Genomic DNA, 11,452 nt, shown 5'->3' with positions numbered 1-11,452 from the left:
ATTGTAATATCAAACGCTTATCGTTTTATAAAAAAATTATAATTAGTAGTGATGATACAACTCAAATCTTTTAAACAGTACAACAATTCAAATTTCATGTTTCGATTGCTATAACAAACATAAACAATTATTATATCTCAAAAATTTATGCATGCCAGAACACACTTGTTTTATGAATTTATATATTATTAATTATTTTTATTTATGCACACAAAAAATAAAAATAAATACAATAATCATTGCGTGTAAGGGACGGTCGCGACTCGTGATCAGTTCTAATCAATCGCATGCCAGTTTTCGAGGGAATTTTTTCTTTTTTCTTTTTCCCTTCATTATTAGTTTGTTAGTATTTACTTCTACTAACTAATTTTCAATTATTTTAATCATTATTACTGTTTATTAATTATTTTTAATATTTCTTCACAAAAATTAATGTAATAACTGAAATTTAGTCAAACTTTTCATGTGCATCCATGATTATGATGATAACATTACTCTTATTATTGTCATTTAATTATTTATTGCCATTATTTTTCCTTTTTACATAAAAAAATCGGGTTTAGTTTGTCTCTTCCACTCGAAAAAAAAAACATAAATCACACTTATAATATTAAACAAATGTGTGTGTGTGTGTGTGTGTGTGTGTGTGTATATATATATATATGTATGTACACATTTGTTTTTATTATTAATTTTAAAAATATAATATTGTTAAAAATATGGATATATTCAACCATCCATTATGGAGTATTATATATATTTATAAGTGACCTTAGAATCAATCATTCTGACCCAGAAATGTGGAAGACAAATCATTTCATGCTAAATTAGGACTAAGAAGTTATCTATATTACTTTTATCAATATTAATTACATTCTTATATCTCGAGAATTAAATAAAATAATTCATTCTCTCTCACAATGTTTTTTTTAAAGATATTGGTTATAATTAAGTTTGGAATATTTTCTTTCACTTTAAATTTAAGATATCGATAAATTATAAAATGATCGCTTTTTATCATATGTGAATAAATTATATTGTAGATATTGTTTAAGAGGGGTTGATTTGATCATACTCTCGAGTATAGATAGATATGATAATCAAAATGAAGTCATATAATTTTTTTTTTTCATGTAATGTGATATACTAGTCTACGTGAAAATACAGGTTTTCGAATTTTTTTTAATAAATTTTTTTATGAAAATGGTTTTAAAATTTTTTTATTCAATTATAGTTTTTTTTTAAAAAATAACTTAGAGATATTTTTTTAGAACTTGTGTTTTTTTTTTTAAAAATAACTTAGAGATATTTTTTTAGTAAAAAAAAAAAACACAAGTTAAAGGATAATAAATCACAAATAAGAAAAGTAAGGAAAAAAATAAAATTATAATTAATGTTTTTTTTTATAAAATAGTTGTACAAACACTTTCTTAATAGATTTTAACTATAATTTTTTTTTTGTAAAATAATAATTCTTAAAAAAGCTTTTTAATATTTTTCAAAAAAAAATTGTCCAAACATAACTATTTTCTACAAGGAACAGGGGATTTAACAGAGAATCCATTCTCATATTCAAGAATATGTCAAATATTTCTCATCAATCATATATCCCTCGCCTTGTCCATTTTTCCACATTCCCATCTGCTGCAGGATCCACTTCCCACACACCCTGCTATAAATTACCTTTAATAAAGAATTAAAGCATTAAAGAAAGCAATGAGTCCACATGGTCTGGCTGTTTAGACTGATATCAGTTGCTTTCAAAGATCGCAGATAATAATGGATAAATAAATAAAGATTACCCATTTTCGGCAATTTCATTTGATTTTTGATATAATCCATCATTTCACTTTCACTGGGTATAAAATCACAAATGGGTTTTGGCTTTTAATTTAGAATCTCTAAGCAATCAGTACGTTTCAAAGGAAAGGTCCCACTTTTATGAGGGAGTTCATGTTTCAGAGCAGCCATTAATTATGTTTTCTCAAGTCTGTCGTGCAATATAATATTTAAGAAATTTCTGCGGTTTTCCCTTAATTTCTACTCCAAATCTTCTTTAATGGGAGCGAGGGTTTCGGTGGCTCATGTGGCACAAAGGGCTAAAGTTTGGAATCTTCTTGGGCTTAAAGAAGGCAGTAGTTTGTCAGGACAACTGAGTTGTTTTTATTTTTTGGAGCGGTTGACCTAAATTTGGCGTCTGCTTCGAAAAGTTTATAGTTTCTTGAATACATATCGCTCTGGAGTGAGATTTTGGGTTAGTTGGCCATTGGGTTTTCTTTGGGGACAGAGAAATGAATAGGAATTACTCCATTGGGGTTTGCTGGTGGAGCAGCTTGCCGCATTTATAGCGTAAAAGCTGGAATCTTTGTAAGTGGGCTTCCGCAAGAGAGTAGCTTTCTTTAATGTTTTTCGCTTATCAATACTTTTAAAATCTTGCTTTTGGTTTAAGTATTCTTTTTAATTGGTTTTGTAAGTATTGAAGAGAAATTTGGTGTTGGTTTAGGATTTGTTGCTGCTTAAAAATTAGAAGTTCCACTGTTTTGTTTAAAGAAATCTCGGGTTGGAGGAAGAGGATTCTTAAGGTTCAGAACTGAAGCATTTTCATCTGGAGTGCATTTTTACGAGATGGCATGCATGAAATTGGGTTCTAAAACTGATGCATTTCAGAAGCAAGGGCAAGCCTGGTTCGTTAATTTACTTTCCAACATTAGCCTTTTAGCGATTATTATCGGGATTCTTATTTTGGGGAACTACTGATCCTTTAGTTTGGTCAATTTACTGAAAATTTTCAAGTATAATTGTCCCGTGGTTTTACATTCCTCTTGATTTGAGATTTTGAAGCCGTGATCCTTACTCCGATGTCGATTTCTGATTTTGCTCCATCTTGAGAAGATCGATATCTAATGGTGTGACGAACTGGCTAACCGGCTGGATCATGTTCTGACTTCACTGACGAATTCTCGTCTGTAGCGTTTAGATTGAAACATTATCAAAGCAATCAAACTGAAAACTAATCGATCCTTCTTTTAGCATTCTAACATAGTAATTTGAAATTTATGTGTTTGTTTCACTGTCGTTTATCGGTTTATAGCATTAGACAATAAGCTTGGAAGTTCCTAGAGTTGACTTTTAAATGTTGCAGCGATTTGTCTCTTGAACGTGGCCATTTTCTTCTATTTAACTATAGGTTCTGCACGACCGGTCTCCCCAGTGATATAGTCGTCGAAGTTGGGGAAATGTCCTTCCATCTTCACAAGGTATCATTTTATTTTTCATGGATGATGTTAACTGACTCTCATTAGCCTAATGTTATAGTTTACCAATTCAGGATTATGTCCACCTATTAGATCTTAATGTGGAAGGTATATTTTACTTATTCAACATAGCTGTATTTGTTTCAAGAAGATAGTAATAATCTGCTGAGAAGACATCTAAAAGAAATAATCTTAAATTTGTACTTGAGTCCCACTTCAACAAATTTTTTTGCTCGTTATATCTCCAAAAGAAAGCTTAAGCCTTAATATAATTTTGTTTTCATTTACTGAAGTCAAATTTACGTTATGTAGTTTCCATTGCTCTCGAAAAGTGGGATTATGGAAAGACTAATTGCAGAGGCGTCTGAAGGAGAAGGAGTATCTATCATTAAGCTTCCTGATGTTCCTGGAGGGACAAAATCTTTTGAACTTGTAGCTAAATTCTGCTACGGGGTTAAACTTGAACTTACTGCTGCAAATGTGGTATACCTTCGGTGTGCTGCCGAACATCTTGAAATGACTGAAGAATACGGGGAGGGAAATCTCATTTCTCAGACTGAAGTATTTCTCAATCAAGTGGTTCTACGCAACTGGAAGGACTCTTTGAAAGCACTCCAAACCTGTGATGATATTCTCTCTTATGCTGAGGAACTCCAAGTTCCTAAAAGATGCATTGATTCTTTAGCTGCAAAGGCATGTACCGACCCAAATTTGTTTGGGTGGCCCGTGATGGAGCATGGTGATCCAATGCAAAGTCCTGGAGGAAGCGTTTTATGGAATGGGATAAGCACCGGTGCTAGGCCAAGAAATTCGAATTCAGATTGGTGGTATGAGGATGCATCATCTCTAAGCTTATCTCTTTACAAAAGGTTAATCTCGGCCATGGAATCTCGGGGAGTAAAACACGAAATTATCGCGGGTTCCCTAAATTCTTATGCAAGAAAGTACCTGCCAGGACTCAACCGGCGCCAGGGTGTCACTGAGTTCAGCAACCGGCTTACACCAGTGGGATCTGTGGTCTCGTTACCTGAAGAGGATCAAAAGCTGCTTGTCGAAGAGATTGACGAATTACTCCCGATGCAGAAGGGTTTGGTCTCAACGAAATTTCTATTTGGTTTACTTAGAACAGCCAAGATTCTGCGAGTAAACCCCTCTTGTACATCGAACTTGGAGAAAAGGATAGGCATTCAGCTCGATCAAGCTACTCTAGAGGATCTATTGATGCCAAATTTTTCTTATTCTATGGAAACCCTGTATGATGTGGATTGCGTGTATCGGATTCTAGAGCATTTCTTGGCTGTGGATCAGGTACTCGGTGGTGCATCTGCAGGTTCTGATGATGGTCACTTAATGGGCTCACCATTTCTGACACCGATCACGATGGTTGCCAAACTGATTGATGGGTACCTTGCGGAGGTTGCACCAGACGTTAATCTGAAACTCCCCAAGTTTCAGTCTCTGATAGCTGCTGTTCCTGAGTACGCACGTCCCTTGGATGACGGTCTTTATCGTGCCACAGATATTTATCTCAAGGTTACTTTTTCCTCCAGACTCAATTTTATGATAGTACATGCGTCTTAGAGAACTGCATGAAAGTTTCTTTATTCTTTATTCATTTTTCTGCAACCAGTCGCATCCGTGGCTAGCAGAATCAGACAGGGAGCAGCTCTGCGGGCTTATGGACTGCCAGAAACTGTCTTTGGAAGCTTGCACTCATGCGGCCCAGAACGAAAGGCTTCCTCTGAGAATAATAGTCCAAGTCCTCTTCTTTGAGCAGCTGCAACTGAGGACTTCAATAGCAGGCTGCTTCCTCGTCTCGGAAAATCTTGACGGGTCGAGACAATTGAGAAGCGGGATGATGGGTCAAAATGATGGAGGCTGGTCCAATGCAGTCCGTGAAAACCAGGTCTTGAAAGTAGGCATGGATAGCATGAGGATAAGAGTTTCTGAGCTCGAAAAAGAGTGCTCTAACATGAGGCAAGAAATCGAGAAATTAGGTCGGGTGAAAGGATCCAGCGCCTGGGGGAACGTCTCGAAGAAGTTTGGGTTCAGATTAAAGTCTCAAATGTGCAGTGCTGAAGAAGAATCTGTCAGCAAGCACAACAGCAATGACAGTGTGAAAACGGAGAAGGGGAAACATACTTTAAAAATCGAGAAGGCGAAAGATAAAATCGAGAAGGCGAAAGATAAAATGGGCAAGGAGAAGAGAAGATTAACTTCAGATGAATGAATTTCTTGATTTTTTTCTACTTCAATTCATGCGTATCATGTTCCTTCCACATTATTTGTGCTTACTATTTCCTGGCCGTTGTATTGTGACCGGAAATTGTGATCATGTACTATTCTTAAGTATCTTGAAACTGTTTCTCAGATAAATTTCTTTGTGTTTTTTCTCAGACTAAATCTACCAATTTTCTGTCCGCGAATTGTTACAATCTTGAATATGTTCACCGGCTTCCATTTTTCAATCTTGAATATGTTCACCGGCTTCCATTTTTCTCTTTTGTATATATTTATATATATATTACAAGCCAGTTGGTTGACCGTGTCAATCCATTTATCAAAATTTAACGATAAATTCAATACAAATCTTATTAATTTAGTCGCAAGAATCACCAAACAGATTCTTTTATCCCTTCTTATTATTATCTTGAAAATGACATTGGAAACATCAATCAAATAATATAAAGTTCCAATTGCCCGCCATAGAGATTCAGTTCCTATCAAGTGGGCTCCCTGGTGAACCAGCCGGCAGCCGTCAGACGCAGAAAGAGGACAAATCTTCTACCTCGAAGGCGATATCAACTTTATTCAATAATTTGATCGCTTGCATTTTTTATTCTTTGTTTCAACCAAATTTTTTTTTTTGATTTCACTTATATTGCATAACCACCATTAAGTGCGAAGCGCGTACTTTTTTCATCAACCACTTGATTCGAGTTTTAAAATAATTGGAGTGAAAAAATAGTTATATATAATTTATATATAAATTTATTATCACATGCGGTAAATCTTTATCATTCTATCATATTAAGTCAAGTCGGATTTGATTTGATTATCTAGTCAATACATGAAATACATGTACGAAGAAAAAAAAAGAAGATTGGACCCTTTAACTCTAGAAGATGAGTAGGATTCTTGTGAGACGGTCTCACGAATCTTTATTTGTGAGACAGATCAACTATACTGATATTCACAATAAAAAGTAATACACTTAGCATAAAAAGTAATATTTTTTCATGAATGACTCAAATAAGAGATCTACTAACAAAATACGATATGTGAGACCGTCTCACACAAGTTTTGCGATATAGCCACCAAAACAAGTACCAAACAAATAGGTAGAACAAAGAAATAATTATATGTATCGACATTATACAGAGGATTTTGTGCTTTATTTAGGTTTTCACGAAGGGCTAGATGTTATTTTCGCTGGCAATATAAGTTTTTATTTTAATCATCTCACACTAATCGGCCACCAAACCAACTTGTACAATTTTACTACAACAAAGCATACATTTTCCAAAATATTTCAAAAAGACTAGGCTTTGTTTGGTTTGTTCATATGTACCACAAATACTCCTATCAACACGTCGAACTATTCAATTTTATGAGATATATTTTCAACCCGATCTAAGTTATGAAAAAAAATGATTTTTTATATAAAAAAAATTAATAGATCAATTTTATGAGATGAAATTTTAGATAATTTTTTACGGTATATTCTATTTCGAAATTTTTAATTATTATAAGATCAATAAAATATCAGATCACAACCCTCTAAAATTATTTTTAAAAAATCCAAATTTTGTAATTTTTGAAGTCAACTCTTTGGTCCACGAGGAGAACTTTCTGTAAAGCACTTTGAATTAGTCATTGTTTTCACACGATACGGCGAAGATTTATAGTATGCTATAAAAAAAAAAAAAAAAAAACTCCACTATAATTTTTTTATATAAAAATTATGACTTTTTTTTTCCCATCATTTCTATATATAATACTAATATTTTTGGCACATGATACATGTATATGTATAAATTAATTTCTAAAATTAATTAAAATAAAAAAGAATATAGATTATTTTTATATGATCTTAGGTTTTCTTTTTATAGTAATAATGTGATGATAAATTTATGATAATAAACTTAATTTTTTTGAAAAATGTATTTTAAATCAAATAAAAGTTAATCTGACATTGAAAAAAATGAAATTATGACATCAAAATTAGGATATTATTATTCGAACTTTTAACTATTTTATGCACTATCATTGTTATATTAAAATTGAGAGTAAATCTTAAAAATTCCTAGTTCGAGATTCAATTCTAACCATATATTTTTAATTAAAAAGTCAAATATATTGAATATAAAGAAGTTGAATATAAAAATCAACGTATAATAAAAATTCAACCCATACTTCTCCGGCGAATCCATGCTATTCTTATAAAACCAATGCTTACAGATTGAAGTCTCTGACAGACTCACCACATCAACGCAGCACAGCCTGTCTCCGATCACCGTTTCCGCCCCTCCCTGCTCGGCGGTGATCTCTGAATTCAGGCTCGTACACTACCTCTCTCCACAGTCCACACACAAGTACACACAAGTTTTACGTTGCCGGAATTCGTGTTCTGCGATTTAATGTTGCTATACTAAAGGTTTGGACTGTTAAGATTAGTTCTGTGTAAGTTTCTTCGTTTCTTCTTATTTAATTCTTTAGTATATCTGTTTTGGAATAGAATCTCATGCATCTACGAGCGTCCACAAATTGCTGGATTTATTTTCTCTTCGATTGTGTTGTGTTGTTACTTCAGGATCAACTACTTCATCGTCTGCTTTGTCAGTTAATTTCTTGCTTCAAGAGATTTTTTGGATTAGTGTTTGGTTTTTCCAGTTCTAGATATCTAAATGATTGTATTTGGAAGAGAGTCCAAATGAAGAACAGAGTCCATGTTTCAATTTTGCAGGTGTAATCGGGATATAAACATGAAACCAAAGATGGGAGGAGGAACCGAAACCAACGGAGGAGGGTCATCGGGGATGACTCGGAGGAGATATGCAGCGTGCTCGTTCACAAAAGACGACTTCTTCCCCGAGGAGTCGTTCAAGAGCATGAACAACTACGTGGAAGCGTTGAGACAGACTCCTGCTCGATTAGTGAACCGGATTCTGACCAGGTCGAATCTTCAGACGGAGCTGGAGGTGAAGGCGCGGAGTGCGAACGAGATGAAGAAGACGCTTTCGTGGTGGGACTTGATGTGGTTCGGTATGGGTGCCGTCATCGGCTCCGGAATATTCGTTCTCACCGGCCAGGAGGCGAACGAACACGCCGGCCCCGCCGTCGTGCTATCTTACGTCATCTCCGGCCTCTCCGCCCTGCTTTCTGTCTTTTGCTACACCGAGTTCGCCGTCGAAATCCCCGTAGCAGGTACATACACGTTCACGTGACACTAAACAAAACTAACTCCAAGGAAAAATACTAGTAGCGGATATTTTTACTTCTCTCCTTTTTTTTTTTACTAAATTAAACATTTGTTTTTTAAGTTTGCCACTCTCATTTCTAGAGATTATATTTTATTACTATTTTGTTTGGAAAAATACTTTAAATCGATAAAATTGACGACCTAAAATGGATGGCCTACAACTTTTATTACAATACGTAACGGTTCGTTCGATCCTTTGTGTGGGGCAGTGCTCACACCGTATATGAATGGTTGAGATTTCACTCCATAAGAAAAAAAAAATTTTAAAAAAAAAATTGTATCAGAAAAAATTCTGGTACTTGGATTTACCCTGCAAGCACTGGTAGGATGGAATAATCCATACAGTTACGAGTTAAAGACATGAGAATATGATAGGATAAATGGTGAGCTCTTTTCCTCAAATTTTGTCCCTATCTGGATATTTTAGTCAACAGAATCAAAGGATTTGTGGCCACTTGCCGTTTACGTACCGTAGTTTGCGAAGGGAACCCACCTCATTCATTGCATTGACATTCAACTAGGCAACAACCTCAAATCCCCGTAACCTTATTTGTCCTTGTTGGCTCCGAAAAGATGGAACGAGCTTGTCCCAAACTTTTATCGACATTGGCCCATAAAGAGTTCAACGGTAGATAATTTTTTAAATGTTGTGTATATTTGTGTATACCCCTCTCATCACCAAATCTTGTACGTAGGTGGTTCATTTGCTTACTTGCGAGTGGAGCTTGGCGATTTTGTGGCATTCATCGCTGCCGGGAACATCCTTTTCGAGTATGTCATCGGTGGTGCTGCTGTTGCACGTTCTTGGACTTCCTACTTCGCCACATTGTGCAACCATAAGCCCGAAGATTTTCGCATCCACGTCAATGGACTAGCTCATGGCTACAACCAACTTGACCCCATAGCCATTGGGGTCATCATAATCATCTGCATCATCGCAGTTGTCAGCATAAAAGGCTCCTCTCGTCTCAACTACATCGCCTCAGTCGTTCACCTTTTCGTCATTTTCTTCATCATCATATGCGGATTTATCAAAGCAGACACCAAGAATTACTCTCCCTTCTCACCATACGGCCCCCATGGAATATTCAAGGCCTCTGCGGTACTGTTCTTTGCATATGTTGGTTTCGATGCAGTCTCCACGATGGCCGAGGAAACAAAAAATCCAGCACGAGATATCCCCATCGGTCTTGTCGGTTCCATGGTGATTACCACTTTCTTGTACTGCGTGTTAGCTGTAACTCTCTGCCTCATGCAACCATACAGGGAAATCGATGTTGATGCTCCTTTTTCGAGGGCATTTGTGGCGGTCGGGTGGAGTTGGGCTCAGTATGTGGTTGCAGCAGGTGCACTGAAAGGCATGACATCAGTTCTGCTAGTAGGGGCAGTGGGTCAGGCTCGTTACCTCACCCACATTGCACGTACTCACATGATGCCACCATGGTTCGCCAAAGTTGACTTGAGAACCGGGACACCGATCAACGCCACTGTTGTCATGCTTGTAGCTACAGCAGCCATTGCCTTCTTTACAGACCTCGGCATCCTATCCGAATTACTTTCAATCTCTACCCTCTTCATCTTCATGCTCGTCGCCATCGCCCTTCTTGTGCGTAGATACTACGTCAGCGGTGAAACCTCAACAGAGAACCGCAACAAACTAATATTCTTCATTTTACTCATCCTTGGATCCTCAATCGCCACTGCTATTTACTGGGGTGTAAGTGAGAAGGGCTGGATCGCCTACTGCATTACGGTACCGATACTGATTATTTCCACTGCAGGAATGTGGTTTTTCGTACCTCAAGCATGTACTCCAAAGCATTGGGGCGTCCCATTGGTGCCTTGGTTACCATCTGCGTCAATAGCTATTAATATCTTCCTTCTTGGATCTCTTAAAAAGGATTCCTTCATGAGGTTCGCAGCGTGGACTGGATTTCTACTGCTTTACTATTTCCTGTTCGGACTTCACGCCTCTTACGACACGGCTATGGCCTCCCAAGCGACGAAGATAGAGGATGCGCCTTACAAGAAAATCGAAGCCGGAGAAAATTCAACAGCTACTATGACACCAACTGGTTACTAAAGCATCGATCTTTTACGTGTATAGTATTCTGATGTTTCCTTTCCTCGTAAACGTACGTTTGTGTTTCAGAATCGACGCGCACAGTGAACTGTGAGTGGATGAATCACATTTTATTAGATAATTGTACATGAAATATATACACCCACAAATTAACATACATGCGCAAACAACAGCTACCACACAGTTTGAGCCCCAAAAAAAAGGGAGGGATAAGCATTGATACTTCAAAATAAAAAGGAAAATGTTTGTTATTTATCTTTATTTTTGTTTTGGTCGATTTTAATGTATGTAATTTAAATATTATTTTTGTTTGAATAAATAAGAGAACATCAATATTAAATAAATAATATTAATTGAATTTAGTAAATTTGATATCAAAAAAAAAAAACTAAATTTCCGGATGAAAACCAAAATTTCATGTTTTATTATTATATTATTAATACTAATAATACTATTAATTTATTATTGATATTATTTTCGGGGCGGATTCGGGGATTTCGAGGATGGGGATATTAATTTCATATTCACCCCGAACTACACCGAGGATTTAAAAAAATTCTCGAACCCGAACCCAAACCCGAAAAAATCGGGGATCCTCATCCTCGTTTTGGGTTTTTCCCGTGAAGCCCTAAA

General features: G+C 35.9%; 2 protein-coding genes across 4 annotated transcripts; both read left to right on the top strand.

The window, feature by feature from the left end:
* The first annotated feature begins 1,701 nt into the window (after nt 1-1,701).
* Nucleotides 1,702-5,674, top strand: LOC140964536 (BTB/POZ domain-containing protein At1g30440-like). 2 transcript variants are annotated; one of them, XM_073424400.1, is made up of 5 exons: nt 1,702-2,367; nt 2,551-2,684; nt 3,188-3,257; nt 3,567-4,787; nt 4,885-5,674. In XM_073424400.1, the coding sequence occupies exons 2-5, from the start codon at nt 2,626-2,628 to the stop codon at nt 5,482-5,484; spliced, it is 1,950 nt and encodes a 649-aa protein (XP_073280501.1). In that variant the 5' UTR covers nt 1,702-2,367; nt 2,551-2,625; the 3' UTR covers nt 5,485-5,674. The 2 variants fall into 2 exon arrangements, with proteins under 2 accessions (XP_073280501.1, XP_073280500.1); XM_073424399.1 differs by having other exon boundaries at nt 2,504-2,684.
* Nucleotides 5,675-7,657: 1,983 nt separating this feature from the next.
* On the top strand, nt 7,658-11,122 carry LOC140965051 (cationic amino acid transporter 1-like). Of its 2 annotated transcripts, none has more exons than XM_073425094.1 (3): nt 7,658-7,813; nt 8,221-8,681; nt 9,432-11,122. In XM_073425094.1, the coding sequence occupies exons 2-3, from the start codon at nt 8,240-8,242 to the stop codon at nt 10,817-10,819; spliced, it is 1,830 nt and encodes a 609-aa protein (XP_073281195.1). In that variant the 5' UTR covers nt 7,658-7,813; nt 8,221-8,239; the 3' UTR covers nt 10,820-11,122. The 2 variants fall into 2 exon arrangements, with proteins under 2 accessions (XP_073281195.1, XP_073281196.1); XM_073425095.1 differs by having other exon boundaries at nt 7,672-7,911.
* Nucleotides 11,123-11,452: the final 330 nt, after the last annotated feature.

The sequence above is a fragment of the Primulina huaijiensis genome, chromosome 18, assembly GCF_012295235.1.
Source record: "Primulina huaijiensis isolate GDHJ02 chromosome 18, ASM1229523v2, whole genome shotgun sequence".
NCBI classification, from domain to species: Eukaryota; Viridiplantae; Streptophyta; class Magnoliopsida; order Lamiales; family Gesneriaceae; genus Primulina; species Primulina huaijiensis.
Note: the sequence above shows the minus strand (reverse complement) of the source record. Positions and strands in the feature narration are given on the sequence as shown.